Source organism: Panthera onca, chromosome A3 (genome assembly GCF_046562875.1).
Source record: "Panthera onca isolate mPanOnc1 chromosome A3, mPanOnc1 haplotype 2, whole genome shotgun sequence".
Classification (NCBI taxonomy): Eukaryota; Metazoa; Chordata; class Mammalia; order Carnivora; family Felidae; genus Panthera; species Panthera onca.
The window spans coordinates 6,758,313-6,784,690 of NC_138341.1; the positions used below are offsets into that span (position 1 = coordinate 6,758,313).

Sequence of the window (26,378 nt, forward strand, 5' to 3'; positions counted from 1 at the left end):
GGGATTTTTAGCTGTTTGACATATCAGTGGGTGGAAAAATTCATCTTTCTCAAGAAGGAAGCAACGGAAGACTTTCATTTTCCCTTCTCTAGAATGACTCCATTTTAAAGACGTGGTGGGGCTTTTTCCTGAGAGAGGGAAATCTCTTCTTCACCCTTGATGTGAATGTCCTAGAGAAGTTTGTCACATCCTTGAAATGAGAAGTACAAAGAAAGAAATGCTAATCTTCCCGTAAACCCTTACCCATACAAAAGGAAATGAGAATTTAGTAATTTTGTGTGCGTGTGTGTGTGTATTTCTCCGTGCTATTTGTGATGCTAATTAGAATATGGCTATGAAATTAATACAGGGCTCAAAATTAATGCAGAGAATTGTCTCTATTATAGATATCGTACAATTAGGAGAGAGCAGTTTAAAAGAAATCTGTGAAATAGTTTGGGAAGTGACATTTCATCGTGCATTCGGAAGGTCCTATATCTGGCATGATTTTCCACCTGTTACATGAGAGAATAACTAAATCACGGTAATCCCCAGTGATTGGCATGAATCCAGTGGAACCGGTATTCCCCTTTGTTGTGGCATTGAAAATTGGTGCATGGAGTTTTTTAAAAGCAGTTTGGCAGTTCATATGAAGAAAAATACAAATCTTGATGCGGGAAGATGCACAGCAAGGCTCATTGCATTGTCGTAGTGCCTTATCACAGAGAAAACCCGAAAGCCTCCTGTCACTGAATTAGGACCTACTACCTGAGGGAATTATGGTTCTGTAGCAACACAAAGAAAAATACCGTTGATGGAATATCCAGCCTATAAAAACTCAGGATACGAAATGTCTGATACCATATCTGTGATCAAAAGGAATAGGAGATTATAACACACAATAAAGAAAAGAAAATGCTTCTGTATTGATGTTCATAAACTGGAGAGTGGAGGCATAATAACAGTAATAAAAACCTGACACTTGTGAAGTATTTGTTGTAGGGCAGGCACTATGCTAAATAAGTACTTTACTTAAATATACCCCTCCCGACAACTTTGTGACGTAGGTACTGTCCGTAACTCCACTTACAGATGAGGTCACTGAGGTGCAGAGTAGTCATTTGCCCGGGGCTGTACAGCTAGCGATTAGAGCAGCTGAGATTCAAACCCAGACCTGCTTCCCCCCCCTCTGCTGTTGACCGTGGCACCGCTGTCTGTGAATGAGGGCCCGCAGTGGAGAAGGAGCAAGCAGTAATGCGGTGGGAATGTACCAGATATCTGGCTGAGCCCTATGATCCTTTGGAAAACCTCCAGGTGGTTTTGGTTGATCACGACTGGTGTGACCCAGTACATGAGAAGCTCAAAGGTGAGTCAAGTGACCTTAGGGGAAGTGTGTTTAAAAAAAAAATCCAAAAAGGTAGTTAACCCCCATTACTGAATTGTAGGAGCAGCATTTAAAGAGGAACCTCAGAGTCCTCAAGCTGAAAACCTCCTTGTAGGAGGACGTTGGAAGGTGCTGGTGCATCTTGGCTCGGGAGGGTAGGGAGAACGCATATCCGAAGGCGTTGTCTCGGATGAGGAAGTGAGATATTACGTGTTCCTCTCTAGAGGGTACTTTCATGGGATCGGGCTTTGACTCAAACACGAGAGAGGAGCTGGCTGGGTGAGCTGGTCACTGGCGTGGCGCGCCTCTTTTCTAAGGAGGTTGTAGGGGCCATGGCGACATTGACTCTGAGACCTTCAGAGGCCGTCCACCTATAGGTCTCCGAGATGTTTGTGGGTTTGTGGCCTCTTCTCTTCAGGTTAAGAATAATGGTTGGAATTTAGGTGGGGAATTGTGGAATCCTGGTAGCAGTGATCAATGTATTAATCATGGAAGGATAGCTAATCAGAAGGAACGCTAGGATTTGTGACTTCAAGTCCCAAGTATTAACATGAATCATACCGAGGGTCACGGTATCTATTTGGGAGGGACTTTAAAAGCTCACCCAGGCTAGGGCTTTCTCACCTGGCATATGTAGGGTCTGCGGACAGGGGTCTGTGTCCCAAAATGTGTATGAAAAATTATGTGAAGATACCTTTTCCTTGCATCAAAACATTTTTCTGATTTTTGTTGGTGTCCGTCATCAACAGAAGATTAAAGAAACACTGATCTGGCTAAACCCTCACAGTTTACAGATGTGGGTATCATCACAGAGCCGATTCTCCGCCTTACTTACTATAAAACATTGACTGCATTATTCAGAGAGTATCCGAACCTGTTTCCTCATCTGTAAAATCTCCCAGAGTTGTAGGCGTGAAAGATTGTGTGTGTGTGTGTGTGTGTGTGTGTGTGTGTGTGTGTGTGTGTAAATATATGTATGTATGTATGTATGTATGTATGTGTATCCACAATTTTTCCTACACAAATGGCAGCTATTACATGAGGCTTGGAGACCACTGATTTTTCAAGGCTGCTTGTTCCTGGGCATGAAGACTCTGGGGGACCTCGCCACACCACAGGAGTGGTCTTTCCTTCTGGTCCGCTGGCTGTGCTATCAAAGAAGTGGGGTGGGGGGAGTCTGGGGAGCATCTGGAAGTAATGTGAGTTGTATCCTTCAGGGACAAGGAGGCAAGAATCAAGGGGAGGAAGGCTGAGAGCACTTTGCAGTGACCACATGCACTCTGTGTAGTGTGGCCGGTCAAGCCGCTTTGCCCACAGAGGGCGTCCGTGCAGTTCGGGGGCGTAACGTTTCCAGCAGCGACAGTCCACAGTCAGCAGACGTTGATTTGCCTCCGTGCTTTCTGGGCCAGGCCCCTGGGGACGCCAGGCTGAAGGGGCTCCTCGGCCGGAGCTCCTGCCTCCTCCTCTGCTTTGGTGGTAGAGCAGCCTGGGGATGGGAAGCAGCTCTTTGCATAAGGAGAGGCCGGGGTGAGTCAAGCAGCTGACTGCTTGGCTTTAATCTCTTGGACTGGATTCTGAAGCACAAGAGTCCTTTAGGCTTCATCTCCTCTGAGAAGCCTTTTCCATCCCCAGCCCCAGAAAATGGACTCTTCCTCATCGCAGGCTGTGTTTCTACCTCCGGCAGCATCGCCAGCGATGGGCTGTTCTTGCACGTTTATCGCCATCCTGCTACATTGTGCCTTGGCAGGTGCCAGGGTTTATCTGTCTTTGTCCCTTCCAGATTCGACGGTCTTGAATACGAGTCTTAATCATGTCACTGTACAGCCTTTTGGGACCCTCTGTTACTTCGGATGCGGTCCTTCCTCTGACCCCCGCCGGATGCTCCCCGGGCTCCGGCCATCCCTGGCCCCCGAGCATCCCCCGTGTCGTTCCCTTTCTAGCTGCGCCCTCTGCACCGAACTGACGGGCGTGTGAGTCTTTCTCTCTTGCAGAGGTTTGCTCCTTGAGGCAGGGGCTGTGGCTCATGAATCTTTAGTGTTCATTAGTGCTCGCTGCAGAATGGGCTTTCAGGGTGATTGGGTTGTTACCCTATCGTAACCAGAAAGTTCTCGACTGGTAGCGCGTATTCGGGAGCTACAGAATGAGTACATACAAGTGCATGTTGGGAGGTTTTCTGTACTCTGAGCCTGTAATCTAAAGTGACAGAAAGGACAACATAAAAAAAAAGACCTCATCTAGTAGACTGGTCTCTGTTCTTCCCCCCTCCCCCTTTCCTCCCAAATGCACTTTTCTGCGGGCAGTGGGAGTTTTATATAGAGGCAGGGGGGCTGTGTGGAGTTCTTCACACAGACCTCTAACTCTCATTTTTTTGTCATTAATATAGGGCGGGATCAAAGAGTATGCAGTGATCTCAGACTAAAGTTTTCATATTTCAATAGCCAGCCCACACCTTGACCTTGACTCCATCGCGAGCTTCCCATGCTAGACATAACCAGACTAGATACATCCGTGATGACCTCCGTGAGGACTGGTAGTTGCCATAAGGTCAGCGGGGACGCCCCAGGAAAGAGTTAAAGGAAATGAGTTTTGAAAATAGAAAAGAGCACAGTATGTTGGAGACATGGCAAGTGATGAGGTTCCAAGAGGGAGGCCATCTTTCCCTCCTGTCTGGCTTGTCTTGAGCGTGGGCTCAGGGGTTATAAAGTAGGGAGGGTGTTCTCATCAAACTGGTTTTGGTTATAGGCACCTGTGTCTTGTCAGAGATAATTCGGGTAGGTACTCAGGTCCCAAGGTCTGTCTCCATCATGTCAGCCTGTCCAGGAGAGACTGGTGGGGAGACAGAATATAATATCCTCCACAGGCACACAGAGCCAGAGTAATCTACCCGTTGTAGCTGACACCTGAGTTTAATTTATTTATTCTAGATGTTGTTTTCGGATTATAAAGATTATGTGAGCTTTGTTTAGAAAAATTCAGAGAAGCAGTAGAACAGGGGCTCCTGGCTGACTCAGTGAGGGGAGTACGCGACTCTTGATCGCAGGGTTGTGAGTTCGAGCCCCACGTTGGGTGCGACGAGTACTTCCAAATAAAATCAAAAAGGAAAGAAGAAAAGCAGTAGCACAAAGGCATGGTCGTGGGCAGGTCCCGCTTCCCAGGTGACAGGCTGGGGTGTGCTCCTGGTCTGCAGCCCCGGGCTGGGCGTGTCCGCTCCCACGGATGCCCCCGGGGCCGTGAGACGCCCACCTGGAAAGGGTCCAGTGTCGCATAGACCGCGCTGGTGGTTGAGTGCTCGCTGTGTTTACCACCACTTAGCATTTTGATGCCTTTTCCTTTCAGACTCCTCTACATTCTAACTTTTTACAAAGTGGACACTAAATGTGCAGTTTTGTATCCTACCTTTTTTTTTTTTTTTAAACGTATCCTGACCATGTTCCTACTCCATGATTTCAAAAACCTCCATAGGACTCCACTTTGGAGAGACCGTTCTTTAACCATTTCCACATTGTCGGAGCGCTGGGCGGTCTCCGTTCTCATTCTCTGCAGATTCTTCTGTACACACATCTCTTGGTCACCTGGATTGTTTCCTTAGAATAGATTTCTGAAGTGGGGTTATTGGATGGCAGAACTGCTGTGGGCTGTCGATACAGATTACCAGATGGTGAACTGAGCGGCTCTCATCTGGGACGACTCTGGAAATAAAGCTCTAAAAACGGTTTTCTCCCACGGGATGGATGGTCACAGGGCAGAGATCCTGTTGGAAGCAGGGGCCATCTTTGATCCTCTCGGGAAACCGTTGTTCTCCCGGGAGCTGCGTGCTCCACGTCAGATGCGAAAGATGCGTAGGGTCGCCCGCGTGCAGGGAAATGGTGTCCTTGATGTGCAGATTATCCTGACATTAAAATTGTGGCCCACGGGTGACTGTCAATCGCCATGCAATCCAGGGAGTGTCTTTGTAAAGCCGCCACTGCGGAGAAACATACGTCTCTTCCTAAATGCACCCTTGGCGGAGCTTTCTGCGTGGGTGGTTGGGATGTGTGGTGTCAGACGGGGTTGACCGGAGCAGCTGGCGGTCTGGCCAGGAGCAGGGGCTCGGATGGGCCGAGTCAGGGTGACCTGCCCACCACCGTTGCTCTCTGGTTGTGGCCCTTAGTGTTTGGGTTACCGGCACGTGTGCTCGGCTGGCAGACTGTGACACTTCCGTCAGCCTAGAGCCGAGAGTGGTGGCTGCGTGGCGAGCAGATGGGAGAACGCTGGAGGACTGGGTGTCAGGAAACCTGAGCTCTTGCTCCAACGCTGCTCCAGATCTGCTGCGTCACCTTGAGCAAGTCGGCACCCTCTCGGAGCTTTGCGCTCCTGTCTGTAAAGAGAGGCTTCTGGGCCAGGGCCCATTTCAACTGAAAAGACCTAGTGGTGGGCATGGATGGCCCTGAGGAGGAGGGCCTGTGCTGCCCTGTGATGGTTTTGAGGGTTGAGCGCCGCGTGCAGGCCGGGGCTTTCCACCTGAGAAAGCGTTCACAGCCTCTGAACACACGAGGCTCCACGCCGCTCCCTGGGGTCGACTACCTTCCTCTTTCTTCCCTGTTTGGAAATTGCCACCTGACCTTGGAGCCCCAGTTCAGATGTCGGCTTCTTGGCGTCTCTGAATCCTCAGCACCTGGCACGGCACGGGCCATCGGCGGCGTGGATTAGCGTGTCCTTCCCTAGAGACACATGCCAGCTACCACGTGCGCCCTCGTCGTCGTCGTGTCCCGCCCCAGCACATGGTCCCACCCCTGTTGCAGGCTTGGGGGTAACGAGTGAAATACATGAGGTGGAAGTAAGGGTTGGTTGAAGGTGAGTTGGCTCTGGACCCCTGCTGTCCTTTGGCAGTGCTGGGCCCCCGGCTTGCTTCCTCGCTGTGCTTGGCCCTTTGTGGAATAACACAGGGTTAATAAACAGGCTGCCTTTGTGCTGTTAGGGTCCAACTGTTTGGGCTTCCACTGTATGCTCGGGGCCTTCTCCTTGGTACCAGGGTTTTTGAAAATAACAGAACCAAGTAAACTGAAAAGCACACAACAAAACGCTGTCCTCACTTCTAAATTCAGAACGTACGTGTGCTTACTGGCTTCATAATAGACTTTTCTGTGAGACTCTCTCATTTCATCCCTTTACTTGGGTTGGTGGAAAGTGTGACTTCGGGGCAGTGGGATGTGGGAAACGGAAGGGCTGTGGGGTTAGAATTGAGAAAGAAACAGAGTCTTGTCCTGCCGTGGTCTCAGTGACTTGGAGCCTCATTTTCCTAAGTCCCTCTCACATGAAGGATTTGGGGTTCTGGATCATTAATACGAACCAGAGTTTAAGATATATTTGAACATCGGGGGAGGCAAGAGAGCGAGCTCTTTTTAGAAAAACAGCTTTCACAATTTCGTAAATAAAAGCTGATAGACCAGTTTGGGTTCCTTCCAGAAACTTTATTCCCAAGCTATTTATTTTGGGTTCCTATTTTAAGTTTGTTTTCGGCAAAAGAAAAATAAAGGCGCTCAACTACTTTCTGTTCTCTAGTAGGAAAATCTCAGAACTTTGGGCGATCTGGACCAGTGGGTCAATCAGTTAATCTGTATTTATGGAGGGTTTACTGTGCTCACAGTGGGGCACCACACTGCTGTTTCAGGAAGACACAGAGAGATACAGGGCTACGGTCTTTCTCAAGAAGCTACCAATTTGTTTGCAAGGAGAGAAATTTGTGTTAAAAACCCCAGTGAGGGGCGCCTGGGTGGCTCAGTCGGTTGAGCATCTGACTTCAGCTCAGGTCATGATCTCGTGGTTTGTGAGTTCGAGCCCCGCGTCAGGCTCTGTGCTGACAGCTCAGAGCCTGGAGCCTGCTTCGGATTCTGTGTCTCCCTGTCTCTCTCTGCCCCTCCCCTGCTCATGCTCTGTCTCTCTCTGTCTCAAAAATAAATAAAAACATTAAAAAATAAATAATAATAAAAAAAAAAAAACCAGTGAGATCAGCGTGAAGAGGGTCCCACTGACCTAAGTTGGGACAGTTTGAGCATCAGAAATAATGACTGCAGTGGAACAGAACACTTGAGACGTGTGAGATCATGGTGATGATGATGGACCAAACACTTCATTGATGATGATTGGGGTTGCTGGAAGCAGCAGGTTATTTTGACGATTTGTAAGGGAAAGAATGTTTTAAGACATAACCTGTACGAGGCAGTCGATTGAGAAGCCCCAAGGCAGGGATGACAGGAGGCTCGTCATTCTTCCTGGTGCTGCAGCGTGAAGCCTTGCTGTCTGTCCTGCATCGGGTTGGCTGACGACCAGTGAAGATAAGGCAGGTTCCTCTTTCCCCCCGGTGTCTGACCATGGGAGGCAGCCCGCAGAGTGGGCAGAGGGTGGATTTGACCCCTGCCCCACCTCTTACCAATCGTACCGTCTTGGGCGAATCGAATCGTATCACCCCGCTGACTTCCACCCCATTCAGAAGGTAACAGGGATGATAATGTTAACACCTCAGAGTGTTACCAAGTTAAGTTGAACAAAGACTTTAAAGGCCACCTGGTAGGCATTAACTGAAGGTGAATCCCCTCACCCCGTGAGTGCCCCATGAGTGTTCACTTAGAGCGGCACAGGTACCATTTTGAGGGGCTCCCCCCGGCTCCCAGGGCGACTTAGGTCTCTGCATTTCTGTTTTCTCCCACCCAGTGGAGTGACCTCAGCACCAGACGTCTGCTGTGGCTGTTGCTCCCTTCCAAAACCACACTGGAATTGCCCATGTCTTGACCACCAACTTTTGAAATAGTTCTAAAAGAGCATGCGGTTGGAAAGGAACTGCCCTTCGCTCTTAACCGCATGTGCCAGAATCACAACTAGAGTGAACTACGAGGTATAACTGATCCATCTCTGAAATGGAATTTTAAAAATCAAAAACTTGGGCACGTGGTTTTGGCAAGGCAAGCCTTCTCCATCAGTGACACAGACACCAGTGCACAGAACCCTGGACCCCCCCGAAACAAGCTGGTTTGAACTCTGGCTCGGCCACTTGCTGACTCTGTTTTCCAGGACAACTTATTTGATCTCTTTGAGCCCCGATTTCTTTTCACCATGATGAGAAAAAATGCATATGTCTTACAAAGTTGTCGTGAGGAGTAGAAAAACATAAACTGTGCATCATATGAATGACATCTGCTATTGCTGACTACCAGTCAGTGCTGTTGGGTGGGGGCCGATGTCAGCCACACTCTTCTTGGATTCTCCCCTTACCCTTGTGAGTATCGCACAGCAGATCTCTGACCTTCCTGTGGCTGAGACATTGGGTCATTTACTCACTGGAGTCACATATGTGCTCCTTCCATGCCACGGAAGGCATGGGCCTAGAACCCAGATCTGAGGGCTCTTCCTGCTCTGCCACACATTCTTCAGGACCCATCTGTGTGTTTTTCTGTCTTGTTTGCTGAGTATAGTCTCAGAAATGCATTTAATTTATCCAGAACTCTCAAGTCCTTTTCTGAAATGTCAAAGGAAAAAATAAAAATAAAAACAAGGAAAAAGGGCTTAAACAGTGAAATTAATTTTCTCTTCTGTTTGGTAGACTCATGTCGGAAGCCCCTGAGGCCACCACTGGGGGTCCAGGGCATAGCGCCTCCCTGGTAAGGTGGGCGGGCACACCATTCAGGGGTCATGGGAATCTGGCTCAGGGTCAGGGGCGGCCCATCACAGACAAATGTTCCCCTTGCTTGCCATGGTTTTCAGGCCCAGGTATTGGCATTGGCTGGCAGTGGTTTTCTTTACCCGAGGAAGAATCTGGGGGCTTTCCCTCCCGGTCATCGTGCTTGTCCTTTGGGATCCGTTGCCAGCACGACGGGGCGTTGTCAGGACGGCAAAGTGATTTCTGTTCCTGGTGCATCTTGACTTGTCTCAGGTTTTTGTCCTGCTGATGTGTTCAGTTTTATTCACAACTAAGAAGAGGCTGCTGAGGACGGGGATGGAGAGGTTGCCGTATTAACCACGCATCTCACCTTGCTGCCCGTAGCTCACGTGGAAAATGAAGAGCAGTACACCCAGGCTCTGGAGAAGTTCGGTGGCAACTGTGTGTGCAGAGACGACCCGGACTTAGGAAGTGCATTCCTGAAGTTCTCAGTGTTCACAAAGGAGTTGACGGCACTTTTCAAAAACCTGGTAAGTGTCCACATACACGTGCAGCTCGTGGGCCACGTGCGACATGCCTGCCGTGGCTTTATTTTTCTATTTTACTTTTTAAAAATTTGTCTTTAAAGTTTAGTTTTGAGAGAGAGAGAGAGAGAGAGAGAGAGAGAGAGAGAGAGAGTGTGTGTGTGTGTGTGTGTGTGTGTGTGTGTGTGTGTGTGTAAGCAGGGGAAGGGCAGAGAGAGATGGGGACACAGAATCCAAAGCAGGCTTCAGGCTCCAAGCTGTCAGCACAGAGTCCGACGTGGGGCTCAAACTCACGAGCCCTGAGATCGTGACCTGAGCCGAAGTCAGATGCTCAAGCGACTGAGCCACCCAGGTGCCCCTGCCGTTACTTTAGATGGAAAGGTAGCTCGGTAGAGGATAGTTAAGGTTTGTTTGATGAACAGGAATAAATTTCATAGCTCATGTGGTACCTAAAGGAATTGTATTTTCCATCACATTAGGTCACTTTGGAATACATTTTAGAATTGCAATTTTCATGGTCACACGGCTTTTTAAATTCAAGTCAGCCTTTTAAATATGCACAGCTGTGGGACGAAATGGATAAAAGCATTCATCTTCTTAAGGCCTCTGACTTCAATTTTTAAGTTTCTAAACTATGTAGAATAGTCCTGTTTCTGGTAATTATGGTAGGCATTTAAACTTAACAATATTTAACAAATATGTTTCAGGCCTGTCTTACACAGCAAGGTAACCTATAATCAAAGCACAGAAATTGCTATGAATATTTAAAGGCCTTTTATGCTCCCAAATGCAGAGCCTAAAAAAAGTCACTTCTTAAGTACGTGGAAACACGGAATAGGCACTTCTTGCCTGTGGTAGGTGCCGGGGAGTCGGGGTGAATGGGGTTCTTTCTTGGGCTTGGCAGCTCTGTGCCTTCCCTTGTGGGAACAGAGTCCCGAACACGTGGACGGCCCGAGAGGGTGTTTGTGACCTGCCGCCTGGTCTCTTCCACAAGGGGAATGTACACCAGGATGGTCCCCACATCTCTTTCCTGTTTCGCTCCCCCAAGGTCATGGGTGACCAGAGCGGGTCAGGGTCGCCAACAGCAGTGCCTTTCTCATTTCTCCCGTCCGCACACGAATTACAAGCGAAGAAAGTAGCTCATCGTTCTTGGAGTGGTGATGATGGTGGGTTTGTACGTCTGGCTGGAGGAGGTGGCAGGAAGGGAACATTGTATATGAGCTAACAAGGGAGAGGGGAAGGAACCAGGTCCTTAAGGCTCTGTCTTCACTTGTAAAATATTTCAGTTAGGAATGGTAGCACTAAAAAGCCACTACTGTACTTGAGTTTTTTACTCACGTTAATTTGCAATCTCGTGGGGTTTTATCAAGTTGGTCACTCATTTCTTCATGCTCCAAACAGGCTGGCAGCCAGCACCTCGAACAGGGAGCTCCAGCCCCCCATCGGCCTGCTCCCTGGACCCCGGCAGACATGCTTATTAGGTTCTCACCACTGAGTCAGATTGGAGCTTTTTTTTTTTAAACTGGAGAAGGGGCACCTGGGTGGCTTAGTTCGTTAAGCACCTGACAATCGATTTCAGCACAGGTCATGATCTGAAACTCAGAACTCTGATCTGAAACATCAGGAACTCGTGTTCACGAGTTAGAGCCCTGCATGGGGCTCCTTGCTGACCATGCAGAGCTTGCTTGGGATTCGCTCCCCTTCTCCCCCTGCCCCTCCCCGGCTTTGTCTCTCTTTCTCAAAATAAATAAATAGACATCAAAAAAAATTTAAAACTGGAGAAACTAAATGGTCCCAGGGAAGACCTGTGGGGGTCTTCTTGTGACACAGGCCGCCTGCAGCCCACTCTCCCAGCGCCCCTGTGGGTCTGCCCCTTCCCTGCTCTGAGCGCCTCGCTCTTGAGTAGGAGCGAATGGCCTCCAGAATGAAAGACCAAAATAAGCAGAAGAAAGGACTTAGAGGAAACGGGCAGCGTGAAGGGCAGAAGAGAACTTTAAAGAGACTACATTTAATGCCTCAGAGAGATCAGGGTAGACCTTGTGTCAGAGGGAAGGGGCCGGGATGCAGCTTATCGTTGAAGGACAGAGACGGTTGCTGTGAGAAAATGTAAAAGCAAAAATCCAGTGAGAAGGTTGGAATAGAGACCTCTCAGAAAACACATCAAAAATAAAGCAAAACAAAAACATGGAAAATAAAAGACGAGATGAGGATTAATCCTCAGTGGACAGGTGCCTCAGAGAGAATGGAAAACAGGAGGGTGTCGTGAGCATAACAAGGTGTGGCTGGTCTCCAGATCGAAGACAGTGAGGGAAGAGGACCCACCGCAGGTGACCGGTCTTAACACTTCAGAAGGCACATGGTGGATTAAGAACCAGTGGTGTCGGGGGCACCTGGGTGGCTCAGTGGGCTCGGCGTCCAGCCCTTGATCTCGGCCCAGGTCATGATCTCATGAGTTCGAGCCCCGTGTCGGGCTCTGTGCTGACAGCAAGGAGCCTGCTTGGGATGCTCTCCCTCCCTCTCTGCCACTTGTGTGCGCGCTCTCTCTCTCTCAAACATTAAAAAAATCAGTGGTATTGGACATCTCAGCAGGAACACTGGAATTTGTAAGGCACGGAGCAAGGCCACCAATATCCTGAGGAGCACGATTCTAACCTGGAATCCCAGCAGCTGCGCACGGGGGTAGAAGCAGAGACACTTTCAGACATGCAAGGCTCAAAAAGTGTGGCGCCAGTGCGTCATTTCTCTGGAACTCCTGAAGGACGTGCTTTAGCAAAATGAAGAGGGAAGCCAAGAAAGAGGAAGATGTGTGAGTCGGGAAACAGGATCCAGCCGGGAGGGAGGCGGTGACAGGGACCCCAGGAGGACGGCAGAGGGAACGCCAGCAGGGCCTCGAGCAGGGGCCTCCCCCTCACCCAGGCAGCTCCTCTTTATCTTCATCCGGCTCATCTCTACAGCTGGCTTTTCTCTGCTCTGAAATGGGAGAGGACGATGGATTTGGAGTTGGGTGTGTTCGTTTTGTTTTGTTAGAGAAAACGGGACCGAGAATACCATACCCGGTTTTGTGTGTGGAATTTGCCGGTTGCTTTATTCGCCTTAACTTACTTCATCTCTACAACAACCCCGTCGAGCGAGTCCGTGTTCCCCCTGCTCTGTAGGTTATATGACTGAGGCATGCGGTTGGAAAGGAACTGCCCTTCGCTGTTAACCGCATGTGCCAGAATCACAACTAGAGCGAACTACGAGGTATCACTGATCCATCTCTGAATGGAATTTTAGAAATAACAAACTTGGGCACGTGGTTTTGGCGAGGCAAGCCTTCTCCATCAGTGACACAGACACCAGTGCGCTTAAATAAAACCGCCCCTTCTTTTCCTGATTTTCTGCAAAACCGAGGGCAGGGCAGGGCCCGGACCTTGCGGACTGCTGCCCCGCCCACCACCCCACGGCTTTGCCGCCTCGAGCACTGTGGGAGTCCCGGCAGGGCCCCGCTTTCTGCAGTAAGTTGTCAGTGGCCATCGTTAATGAGCACCCATGGGGCAGTAACCCTGGCGTGAGGCGTTAAGGGGACACTTGTTCCTGCTGGTTCCTTCCGTTCCTGACGGCTGTGGGAGACGGCTTGTGTTACCTTCATCTGATTGGCTTACCGGGTCTGTAGTGATGATGCGACAGAGTTGGGATTCAAATCCAGGTCTTAAAACTCCAAATCCAGGGGCACCTGGGTGGCTCGGTCAGTTAAGCGTCCAACTCGATTTCAGCTCAGGTTGCCACCTCACGGTTCGTGGGTTCAAGCCCCGTGTCAGACTCTGTGCTGATCGGATTCTGTTTCGTTTTCTCTCTCTCTCAAACAAAACAAAACAAAAAAACAAACACAGCTCCAAATCCATACTGTGTCCACTGTGGCATTTAAGGAAATTGAGCCTTCTTGTCAGCTGTTCTGGAGAGGAAAGGATCGAACAGGAGGGATGGCAGTGTGGGGAAAGCGTAGAGGGAAACGCGGGCCAGGCTGAGTGGCAGTGGCCATGAGGCAGCCGGGGGGCCTTGGTTTCCTCATTGTAACACAAGGGTGGGAAAACCAGGCCTGCCTCAGGGCCAGCACCAAGAGGAAAGGAGTAAGCGGGAAAGGTTTTTTGTAAATCAAGCCCAGCACACAGTGACATCGTAGTGTCGTTCTGAGACGCTAACTTCAGTTCTGCTCATAGGAGCTTCCTGTTAGCGCAAGACTGTGTGCGTTCCTTTGGTTTCAGCTTTTACTTCATGGAGTTAGGGTGGTTGATCCTGTTTCTGGCAAAGATCAGAGAGAGAGGGAGAATGTCTTACTGGTACCAAAATTAGCTTTAGCATCACCAGGCCTGATTTTCCAGGCCGGTGGTGACGGCAAAGCTGCCCGGCCACCAGAGCACCAAGAGGCCGCTTCTAAGAAGCTGTTGCTGAGAGCGAGCTGATTACAGGAAAATTCTCCTTTTTTGGTATTTTGTATACCATTCTTATTCCTATTTTTGGTCACATCTGTCCTATCTCTTATTTTTACAGCCTTGCTCTTACTTTCTCTCAGGCATTTAAAAACATTTCAGTTTTGGGTGGCTGAGATTGTCAATTCTCCCCTTGTCCGGACAGAAGAATTACCACCTACCTGCTTTGTGGCGTGAAAGGATGTTTATAAAGCCGTTGGAACATCTCCAAAGAAAGGCCAACTTAATATAAAGTGAGATCTTGTTACTAAGGGGTGAGATTCTCACCTTCAGAGAGCCTCTGAATTTTCTCTGTAGTTAATGCAGAAAAGGGGAGAAACAAGGCAGCTCCAGAAATGTAACATGTGTGAAATGAAGCTGGTTCTAAACTCAGCCCAGTTTTCTTAGGTTCTTCTTCCTCTTAGCAGATGGATGTGAGAATCCTGGAAAGATTTTCCAGGGACCACTTCTGTGCTGAGAGGTGGCTTTGCATTAGAGGACAGACTGCTGAAAGGTCATCCCCAGACACGGAGTCCCTGTGTCCTCTTTCAGAGAATTGGTAGTGAACTGAGCTCTCACGGGTGGCAAACTTCCCCAGGTGGGAGCAGGGCCAGCGGGTGCCCAGGGAAGGAGGGCGTCCCGGCGTCAGATCCGGGGACGGAGGACATTTCACCTCTCTCACATTGAAAGAGGAATTTGAGAGTTCCACTGACCAACATGCACATAAGTCATGAATTTATTTTACGTAACTAATCGACATGACAAGGCATCACAGCAGCAGAGTACGGAGCTAGTGACGTTCTGTGGGGGAACGTGGTGGCCTGTGGGCCATGTCCTCGGGACGTGGGCACGGCCCACGGAGAGGCGTCCCGCCCCGCCGTGCGGGGAACAGTCCGGCAGTGTTCTCCTGCCACGCCCTCCACGTCTGCCCAAATGTGAGCTGCTGCCCCAGGTTAATACGGCTCATCTCCTTGCTTAGTGTACAGAGAGCTTCCTGCCAGAGGCCTTCACCCTCGGTACGTACACAGACTTCTTCTCTTTTAACGTCTTTTGTTGAAAATGTCTTCTATGTTAAAATGTCTTACTTTCTTATCAACAACAGGGACACTGATTATAGTTTCCTCTTCTTGGGAGGAAGGCGTAACCACTGTTGGGGGCATAAATTAATGAACTACGCCGAAGTACAGAGAAACCCCTAGTGTCTTGTGCATGGCGTGTGGGGCTGTCTGCCCCTCGATCGGTGCCAGACTATGCACTTTCCATTTCTGACATTTTGGTGTCCTCTCCTTTCCCTGCTAATTGCTGGTGTTTTGCTTCTGCCGGCGCCTGCCCCCACGGTGTCTTGCTCCACAGCACTGGCTGCTGGAGCAGAAGCTAACTTGGCCGTAGGCTTGTATGAAAAGTAAAAATCTCTAAGCTTTGAGTGAGGAGGGCAGGAGGGCTAGAGCCTCTCCAGGAGGATGGAGTCTGTGGACAGACCTACTGACGGTTACTTTGGACGCCTAGAAACCTTTGCACTGATTTCTTAACTGGCCTGATCCGCAGAGGGAAATGCTTTGTCTTAGACTCGCAAAGACTTCAGCACTGTATGCTTCTCCCTACGCTCCCAGATCCCTGACCAGAAAAGAAAACACATCCTTAACTTTGACCAGAACAACAAAAGCAGTAAAGCTAATCTGAGGGCCCCATGTCTTGGCTGTAGCACAGACACCTAATATATGTAAAAGTACTTCAATAATATTTCTTTCTTTCTTTTTTCTTTTCTTTTCTTTTCTCTGTCTTTCTTTCTTGAACGTCAGGGCTGCCTCGTTGTAATCCTCATGGCACACTGACTTGTGGAAGTCAGAGAAAGTGGGAAAGTTGGGGGTGGGAAACAGAGGGGGGTGACTGGCTGCCCACTGGTGCTCTCCAGGCAGTAAACGCTGCCATCTGGCCGGGGACACACAGATGCTTTTATCAGAAGCCGTGTGTGCTCCAGTGGCCACTGTGCAAATGCCACAGAGCCCTGAGGGTGCGGCCCCCGCCTGGGTCCTTGGGTCCCTGGGGTGGAGATGGGTCCGGGGAGTCTTCAGGTCTGTCTGCACACGAGCATCATTGCAGGTTTATGAACGTGTCCTGCGCGTAGCTTTAATGACTTGCCGGGTGCACAGAGGACACACTATTATGACATACTCATGTAATGATTGATTGAATCATAGTAATGAACTCAAAACAGGGTTTGTCTTCTCTCTCACCATCCTGTAGTTTCTCAATTGCTGGCTATTAAAAGGGACAACCACCATGATATAGGGGACCTTGAACTTAAAAAAAAAAAAAAAGCTTTTGTGAAATCTAAGAGGTAATGTGTGGACAGATGGGGGTAGAAGATATGAATGAAGGCAGAGGGTCCACGAGATCCTGGCAGCCGGAGAGCTGGAGGAACAGCCCTGATGAGTGACCTCAGTGACCAAGAGGCCACAGTGACCTTTTCCCTGACTGTGTAAAAGCAGAGGACAGGTTCTGGTAGCACGAGGAGAAGCGTTAGAGGGAGGAGACGACAGCAGGTGTTCACTGTGCTGGGGGAGGTTGGTAAGGGAGGGAGAAAGTGACAGAGGGGCGGGGCTGGTGGCTGTGAGAGGCTGATGGTACAGAGGGCGTCTCTGAGCTGTGCTCCCGGTGTCCCCTCCTGTTGGCAAATTGCTCGGCCAGGAGTCCCGTCCCTGCCCCTGTGGGGTGTCATCAGTGGATTTATATAGATCAATTCAAGGTCCTAGGTTCTTTGTGTGCATTCCCCTCTCTTTGGGAATTTTCAGCTACTAATCAATCATTCCTTAAAATCTAAAACTTGGCAAGCCATATCTGTGCTTGCATATCCCAGATTCCAGTTTACAGAACATGTAGGCATAGTGGAATCCTCTGGGGCCTCTTGGAGATGCAGACTGCCAGGCCCTCGTCCCCTAGGTCTGCAGAACCAGGATCTTTATAAGGTCCCCAAGGGACAAGTAGGCACACAGGTGGAGAAGCATTGCTGTAGACCAGAGGTTCTCCAAGTGCAGTCCCGGGCCCAGCAGCACCGGCACCACCTGGAACTCGTTCAAGTAAAAATCACGGCCCCTTGCCGCACCTGCTGAATGGTGGTTCTCAGACTCGGGTGCCGGGCAGCTGTGAGAACACTTCATTGGGCCCATTCTGAGAGTTCCTGAGTATGTGCATGTCTGATAAGTTTCCCTGTAATGCTGACCTCGCCGGTCAGGAGCCAGCTAGCCTAGAGGACAGAGGGGTGAAGTGCCTGCGAGGCTTCTTACCCCCAAGGAGAGGGACACTGATGCTTGGGCCTCTGTGAGCCCAGCAAGGATCTCCCAACCTTGCATGCTAGGAGGTAAGAAGTTTGAAAGGGTGCTTTCATTTTTGGTCGATGGCTTAACTTTCACAGCATGTGGGCTTCAGGAGAAGTTGTGGAATCCTGGGATGGCACACATCCTGGGTTCTCCCAGTGCTCCCCTGAGCCTCGGAGCTGGCCGTCCGCGGTTTTCAGCATGGCTGCAGGTGGGCCGAAGTGTGCAGCTTTAGCACCTAGCGTCGAATGGAAAAGAGGGGCAGAGGGTCACCATTTTCTCTCCACTCGGAACCGTGAAAGATCAGAGCAGTGTGACTGGCAGAGACGCAGCGTGCAAGGCAGAAACCCGGTCAGCCGTATCCCCTCCTGTCTCAGGCGTGAAAGTCGCCAGTGTGTTTTTGGCAGCTGGCTGGTTTTGATCTTTCAGTTTGTGTCAGACTTAACTCAAGATCAGCGTGGGCTCCCCTCCCTTCATTTTTAATTAAACAAATCAGCGGCGGGGCTCTGCTGCCACAGCAGGCGGCCTGGGAGCCTGTGTCCCCGGTGCCCCGCACAGGAGACCCCTGCTGGCAGCGGGGGGCGAAGTCTCTTCGCTGACGCCAAAAGCAAAGTGACCTGATGGTTCCCCTTGTGTATCAAGGAACCAGAGGGAAATTCTGACGGAGACGGCCCCTCATAGAGAAGCCGGTGTTCAGTGTCCCAACTTCTCCTGCTCTGCTCTCGGGTCATGTGTATGAGGCTGTCTCTGGGAGCGAAATGATAGGTCAAGCTCAGGCTCCCGCCTCTCAGCTCAACTCTGCTTCTTCTCACTGGGGTCCGGGGGCCGAGGGGGTGACTCAGCCCTCTGTTGCTTTACAGATCTGTAAAATGGGAATAACTGTACATACTTCTCAGAACAGTTGTAAGGGTCAAATGAGATCAAACGGCCCAGTGCCATTTAAAGATTTGGACCATTTTACCTAACGGCTTCTGCTTCTGCAAAATCTCTTTGCCTGGATGCCCATTCGTTCAGGGAAGCAGCCTTTGGAAAGCACATAGAAAACTTTGAACCTACCAGGCACACTCCTGCCGCAGGGCCTTCCTGTGAGAAATTCCTTCTGCTGGGAAGTCTCTTCCACCGGATTCTCCCAGGGCTCGGGGCCTCACTTCATACTCTGCTCAAATGTCACCTTCTGAGAAGGCCTTTACGACCGCTATTTGAGAGTCCCATCCCGCGAACTATCGTGGCACCTTTATTTGTAAGATTTGTTGTAGCCCCCAAACTGGAAAGCACTCAGAAGTCTGTTGGCAGGTGTCTGGATAAGCCGACGGTGGTGTAGCCAGGCCGTGGACTGCTCCCAGGACAAGGAGCGGGCCGTGGATGGCTCTCCAGGCAGGTGTGCTCGCGCTCAGCGCGGTTACGCAGGCAGCCACGAGAGGGAGCACGTACTACGCGGCTCCGTATGTATAAGATTCTAGAAAACACAAACTGTTCTGTGGTGACAGAAGTAGAGCAGTGGCAGCCCAGGAAGTGAGGAGCAGGGGGTTGGGGCTGGCAAAGGGGGCACAAAGATACTTTTGGGGGATGGATGTGTTCGCTGTCTGGATCTTGGGTACCGTTTCATGGGTGTGTGTGTATATGTGTCATAACTTAGCAAACTGTACATCTTAAAATGTGTACAGCTAGTTGCGTGTCGATTACATCTTTATAAAGCTGCTTAAAAACGTTTAAGTTATTGGTATAAGGCATTGATGTTCAGTAGAACTTTTGCACTGATGGAAATGGTCTACATCTGTCCAGTGTAATCAACCAGTAACCAGCTGTGGCTCTTGAGCCCTGGAAATATGGCTAGTGCAGCTAAGGAACTTGGTCTTTAACTTGATGTAATTTTAAGTGAGAGTGGGTGCACGTAGCCAGTGGCTACCACGGGTGTATAGGCTTCCCCGCTACTCTGACACCCTAGCAACACCACCCACGTGCCCTCCTGGGTCTTAGGCTCTGGCTCCTGGAAATAACGTGAAGCTTCCAGCAGGTGATGGGAGTTTCATATGTGCTTATCCTTACTAATATGGAAACCTCTACTAAGAACCATGCCCTTAATTGGAGCAATGAGGTCCGAGGTCTTTTTGCAGCCCTCCACCCTGGCAGGGAGGTGCTGGCCCTGTGCCAAAGCTGGACACATGGTTTGCCTCTCTTTGAAGCCTCGATTCTACTTGTTTAACTCGGTGATTGAGCAGCATTTGCTCATGTTACAAAGAAACGAGGAGGGGGGCTCCTGAGTGGGTCAGTCGGTTAAGTGTCTGACTTCGGCTCAGGTCATGATCTCACAGTTTGTGGGTTCGAAAACCACATCAAGCTCTGTGCTGACAGCTCGGAGCCTGGAACCTGCTTCGGATTCCGTGTCTCCCTCTCTCTCTGCTCCTCCCCCTGCTCGTACTCTGTCTCTCTCTGTCTCAAAAATGAATAAACATTAAAAAAAAATTAGAAAAAGAAAAGAGGGGAGCTCATTAGGGTGGCTCATTACATTAAGTGTCGACTTGATTTTGGCTCAGGTCATGATCTCACGGTTCATGAGGGTGAGCCCCACCTCAGACTCTTCACTGACAGTGCAGAGTCTGCTTGGGGTTCTCGCTCTGTCTCTGCCCCTCCCCTGCATGTGTGCTTGTGCACTCACTCTCTCTCAAAATAAATGACTTAAAAATTTTTAAAGAAAAGGAAAACTCCACAGGTCTCAAAGTATTATCTACCTCTCCAGTTTCTCATGAGTGAGGCAGATTAAAATAAACTTACATGACACAGGTAAATCTCAGGTAAGATTATTTGGCCATGTTTTATATAGTGATACATTGATCCTTTAAGGACAAGCTAATTATCCCCAAAGAGAGTTGGACTCTATTAAGGATTTTGGAGGAGAGCCCTGGGAAGACCTGTTCTTTTCTGGATTCATCAGCCCAGAGGTAGGAAGTCTGCCCAGGGACTTTTTCTGTTGTGATTCTTCTTGTGCTGCTTCTTAAATTAAACAAACAAAAAAAATTTAATGTTTATTTTTGAGAGAGAGACAGAGTGTGAAAAGAGGAGGGGCAGAGAGTGAGGGAGACACAGAACTCAAAGCGGGCTCCGGGCTCCAACCTCTGCACTGTCAGCACAGAACCTGACATGGGGCTCGAACTCACAAACTGTGAGATCGTGACCTGAGCCGAAGTTGGACACTTAACCAACTGAGCCTCCCAGGCCCCCTTAAATTTTTTTTAACATTTATTATTTACTTTTGACAGAGAGAGAGCCCAAGCAGGAGAGAGGGGCAGAGAGGGAAGGGGAGACACAGAATCTGAAGCAGGCTCCAGGCTCTGAGCTGTCTGGACAGAGCCTGACTCAGAGCTCAAACTCAGGAGCTGTGAGGTCATGACCTGAGCTGAAGTCAGACACTTAACCAGCTGAGCCACCCAGGCACCCCTCATGTTGCTTCTTAAAGATAGCTATGATAGGAGCATCCTGTCTAGGTTCAGGCTTCTAGATGGATCTCCTTTGGCAAGGCCATCTTGCTCTGCCTAAGTCAAGGAGAAGGCAGCACTGAGGTTCCCCGGGGTCGGTTGTACACATGGGACCAAGGGTAGAGCTCTGGCTGGATCACCAGCGACTAGAGCTAAGGTAGCAGGTGAGATGGCACCCTGTGAGCTGAGGCAGCATAGGAGGGGAAGTACAAATACAGAGTATGGAAGTGACAAAGCTAGAGGCCAGGAATTTTAAGACCAAAAATGTAAAATAATTAGGAAGAACATCACGGAAAGACAGCTGTTGGCTGGCTCTGTCTCTCCCAGTCCCCACCTCATCTCTTTGTCCGTTTTAGTTCCCCGGTCGGTGGCAAGGGCGTATGAGGTTGTTCTTGATCTTGAGGTTGTTCTAGCCCTGTCTGCCCTACCAATTGAATCGTTGTATTTCTCCTTGTGAGATTGCTCGCCTTTGACTCCATGTGGCCTCATCTTGTCAGGTGAAGCCAGGAAGAGAGAGAAGGGAGGATTGTTACTTTCAAGATTGCCAAACTGCAGGATGCCCGGCGGACTCAGTCGGAATGTGACGCTCAATCTCACGGTCATGAGTTCAAGCCTCAAGTTGGGTGTAGACTTGAGTTAAATAAGAGCTTTCATTTAAAAAAAGAAAAAGAAAAGATTGCCTCTTTGCTATTGGTATTAGGTCCATAGTTAATAGCAGTGTAAGATTAAGAACTTACATTCAGACCATACTTGATGTTTCAGAAAGCCGGTTTTTGTAATATGCTTGTTAAAAAGTAAGTCGGAGCAGAAGGGAAAAGCCCAGTGCTTGCTTGGCGCTAAGGAAATATTCTAGTTGGATTACCCAGGGATAATTTAATTCTTCCCATAGGTCATAAAAATTTCATGACTCATGAGTTGAGGCTGGGGCTGCTGAGCACAAGGATGTGCACTAGTCTTTTGGCTGTGGTTTACACCCTTGTTGGCCAGAGCAGAAGATGGCTCATTTAGCTGTGGGCCTGAGGCTGTGGGGCTACCCCAACATACGTAGTCAGGGAAAGATCCAGAGCCCGGCCTTGGTGCTGCAGGGCACGCTTGCCAAGACAGAACATCTGGGCTCTGGTGCACGTGTTCTCCGGCCCAGGCAGAGACCAGAGCAGTCATTTCCTGGGACGCTCACCCTGAGTCAGAATGCTGCTGTGCTGTGCACGTTACGTACGCAGAGCGTGTAAGTGGAGAGGCTGAAGTCCAGGAGGATGGAAGCTCTGTTAGTGAATCCACGAATGGGGATTCTGTTTGTATTTGTAATTGTATATTTCCGGGTTTTTTTTAAGTTTATTTTTATTTATTTCTAGAGAGAGAGAGAAAGAGGAGAGCGAGCAAGTGGGGGAGGGGCGGGGAGAGAGGGAGAGAGAATGAATCCCAAGCAGGCTCCACACTACCATGTGGAGCCCCGTGCGGGCCTTGAACTCATGAACTGTGAGATCATGACCTAAGCCAAAATATAGAGTCGGACGCTTAACCGACTGAGCCACCTAGGCACCCCTGTATGTTTCTTTTAAAATATGGCTTTATTGAAGTGTATTTCACATCTCATAAACTTCACCTATTTCAAGTATACGAGTAAGTGATTTTTAGTCATTTTACCAAGTGGCATAGCCATGACCGTAAATCAGCCTGGAGACGTTTTCTGCCCCCAGTAAGGTCAGCCCCTCATGTTCTCTTACAGTTAACACCCAGCCCCAGGCAGCCACTAATCTACTTTGTTTCTGTTATAATAATTAAGCTAATTATTTTCTGATTAGAAAAGTAATAGTTTCTTACTTTAGATCATTTGAGTAACTCCAGAAAGAAAAATCACCTGGAACAAAGGCCAAAACTTCCTCAATCTGGCGTCCAGCCTTCTCTTTTCGGCATCGTCTTCCCTGCTCCTCTCTCTGCTCACGTGCTGGTGTGTGTCTTTGCTCGCTTGTCCACACTACTTCTTGCCTGGGATACCCTCTACTCCGTCTTGCAAGATGAAATTCTCCCTCTTTTAAAGGCCCGTCTCACATAACCCCTGAGCAGCGAAGATTTCCCTGGTGTCCAGCCTAAAAGTAATTTTCTTTTCTTGGAAATTCTGTGGTGCTTTATTTATGGCTCTTGAGAGCCACATGGCAGTTTGCTTACTTAATTATGGGCTTTGTCCCTCCTATTAAATGGTGCGTTCCTGGGGACTGAGGCTCTGTCTAATCCATCTTTGCTGCTAACCCCTCTGTGCCTCTTTAGCTTCCTCTCCTGTCACTCCCTAAGGACCCTGTGCATCTCCTTGGCAGCTGTAGGGGCTCTTTAATGTCCTGGTCACTGCTAGGCTTTGGGCCCCATCTGCAGTATCTAGAATGAAAGCAAGCTGGTCAGTGTGTTTAGATCTCCAAAAGTTTTCACTCCTCAACTTGACAGTTTCACTCTAGATGCCAAAGCTTAGTTTACCTCTTCTGGCCCTAATACCTGTGTGTCAGTACCTACATTCTTATTTGAATTAAATAACAAATAGTCTCAAAATAGATTTATAAACCAAATTGTGTGGTGTTCTGTCCCCGCCACTGTAGAGGATCTTGTTTTCCTCACTCACTTCATGTGTGCATTCATACTTACGCATGCCTCCTGTAACAAATCCACTAGGCTTCTTTCTGGAAATAAGATTTTTAATCTGTAAGCGCCTTGTTCGCCAACCCACTATAAAATTGAGTTGTGCTGGTGCCTTTGTCTCAGCCTCTCGCCCTGGGCGGCTCTGATGCCCCGCTCTGGGCTGTTTTTGCGGCCCCTGTCTCGCAGTTGCCTTGTCCAAGATGATGCCATGTTGGTTCGTCTCTAGATGGTGTTCAGGGCCAAATTGACCTGTGCCTCTGACTGTTAGCCATGGCTCTGTGTGATCACGTCACTGAAAGGGCAGTGTCTCAAGACTCAGCAACTGGAACAGTCACCTCCTTCCCAAACTCAGATTAGCCTACCTGGCTGCTCAGAGCCAAAGTTCTTGCCTGTTTCCACAAGGAGCCATTGGTGTCCGTACAGAGTAAAATATGCTACATGCGGTATGTCTTAGACTTTCTCTGTTTAAAGCTTGGTGTGTATATATTTATTCTCCCTCTGAGATGGCAAACACTGTGTTCTATGTATCTTTGTAGCCAGCTAGCTGCTGTCTACAAATACGTGCGGAATAAATACACAACGAATGGACTAGTTAATTCACATACGCATTTGTTGTATGATGTTTGGCTTAAAGATATTAATGTATCTCTGGATTCTGTCTCTTCTCTTTAGATGCTCAGAAAAATGCTTACAGATATTGATTTACTCAGTCCGTGTTTCTCACGCACCTGCTCCGGGTCAGGCCCGGCACTAGGTGCCGTGGAGAATATAGCATGAAGGACACTGAAAGTCGTCCTTTCGGACGTACGGGGTCAGACTGATGAGATGAAGCAGGGTAGAACCCGTCAAGGACCTGAAGAAATTCTTTAAAAAGAGAATATTGGAGGATTTGGGAGGGAGGGATCACTTCCTGCTGGCGGCTGGGGGATGTTCACGGGGAAGGTAGCATCTGCGGGGAGCCTGATGGAGGGGAAGGCTTTGGACAGGGGGCTGCGGGAAGACGCTGAGCGGGTGGAACAGATTGAGCACGAGCAGAGAACAGCCAAGGCTTCCGCTTGGCTGGATACGAAGATGACACGTGGCGAAGGGGCTTGGACCGTGGAGGGTCCCCAGGGCAGGGGTGAGGGGCACCACACCAGCTGAATCTGACAGAACTGCGGAGGAGGGGGCGGGGCAGGCGGAGACCAGGGGCTGGTGGCCAGGAGCAGGGGAAGCCTTTGCCTCGGTCCGGAAAACATGGTGGCGAGAATGGCGCGCAGGGAGTCCGCGGGCGAGCAGCTGGTCCGAAAGGCGGAGCGGAGGGGATCCCGGTGTGAGGGACCCGCCCGCCGCGGGCAGGGCCGGCGTGGGGTGGCAGCTGGCGTGGGCGCACGTGGGTGCCCGCAGACGTGGAAGATGTGGAAGGAGACAGGCGTGGGGCAGCCCCGCGCCCTGCACTCGTGTTTAGTCCTGCCACGGTGGAAACCAGGCGTGCGTGCCATCAGCTGACTCACCGGCACGGCCTTTTGTCTGTCCCCGTTCCGTCCAGTCATCCTCACACCTCACCTCCAGCTCAGCGTCTCGGCGTTCGAACATCTAACTTAAGGCTAATGCTCGCCACTCATAGCTGATTACGCCGTACCCCAGAAGAGCGTCGGGTGCGTGACAGACGTGGAGTTGTGTAAGCCTCGGACAAAAGTTACCCCAAAGAGGCATTTCTGAAACGACAGCCATTAGTTGATCATTTATTTGGCAGGTTGGCAGTTCGGTGCATTATCACGCCCCTTACCAGTAGCTTTCAAGTAAATTTCTTCCCTCTGTTTTGAAGTTTCGTGGGGCTGAGTAGTGTATGAAAATCAGATCCCGTATCGCCTTAAAAATTATGCCTATAGTTGGTCTTCCTCTTCCAGGTAATTCTACTGAAATTAAGTTTCCTCTGCTCAGGTGTAAGAATAAATGCATATGGTTCCAAAGTCCTTACTTGTGTCTCATTTTTTATAGGCCCGTAGCCTAGGTGTGTGTATCCCCAAGTGACCCGTGTTGTGTTGACTGAAGGCAGTGGCCTGAGCCCGGGGAGAGGAGAAAGCAGGTCTTCAGCTTGTTGCCGGGGAGGGACTCTGTAGGGTCCAGAACACAGGGAGTCTGTGCCTGAACGTTCCTAACCGAAGCGTCGTGTCTTTGCTCCCTCACATTTGAAGCCGGCGGGGACAGCCTTGCTGGCTGTGTGTGCACGGGCTCGAGTGTGCTGGGAGGGTTTGATTCTGGTCGGTTTAATCCATGCTGACAACCTGCTAAGTCACTGTCTCTTGCTTTTGTGCTTCAGGGAAGGGAACAGAGGATCTCAAAACCTCTCTCCCTGCTTTTCTCATTTATCTCCAGATAAATACGCACACAGAAATACACATACACACACACCACACACGCACACACCCCCCCACCACGTACAGACACTATATACGTATACACACATCTCACACATCCCACATACACACACCCACACACGCTGTATACACATGTGCACGCACCACATAAAGCCACATGCACACACACTAGGAACACATACACACGCTTTCACACACACGCATTCACATTGTACACATGCACACCACACATCCCACACGCGCCCCACACCTCACACACACCACAAACACACACTCGTTCCTTTTCCTCTCTCTGAACCTTGACTCCCACACGTTCACCAAGAGACAGAAGCGCCCCTCTCGTTCTCTTTTTCGTTCTCATTTTCCCCGTGGGGGGCCACCGTGGGAATGCTGTGGTCTGTGAGCCTGAGACTTGAGTAAGCCATAGCCCAGGAGCTAAGAGCCACGAGTGATAGCAGGAAGTGTTTGTGATTCTGTTCTAGTATCTTTTTTATTTTATTTTATTTTTTAACGTTTGTTTATTTTTGAGAGAGAGACAGACCACAAGTGAGGGAGGGGCAGAGAGAGACGAAGACACAGAATCTGAAGGAGTTCCAGGCTCTGAGCTGTCAGCACAGAGCCCAATGCGGGTCTCGAAC

General features: G+C 49.6%; 1 protein-coding gene across 4 annotated transcripts in view; it reads left to right on the forward strand.

Annotated features, from left to right (window-relative positions):
• ASAP2 (ArfGAP with SH3 domain, ankyrin repeat and PH domain 2) overlaps nucleotides 1-26,378 on the forward strand; it is a 170,904-nt gene that overhangs the window by 71,141 nt on the left and 73,385 nt on the right. For all 4 annotated transcript variants that reach the window (XM_078445000.1, XM_078445001.1, XM_078445002.1 and 1 more), the window contains exon 3: nucleotides 9,381-9,526. In XM_078445000.1, the coding sequence (XP_078301126.1) occupies nucleotides 9,381-9,526 (146 nt within the window). The remainder of the gene's footprint in view (nucleotides 1-9,380; nucleotides 9,527-26,378) is intronic.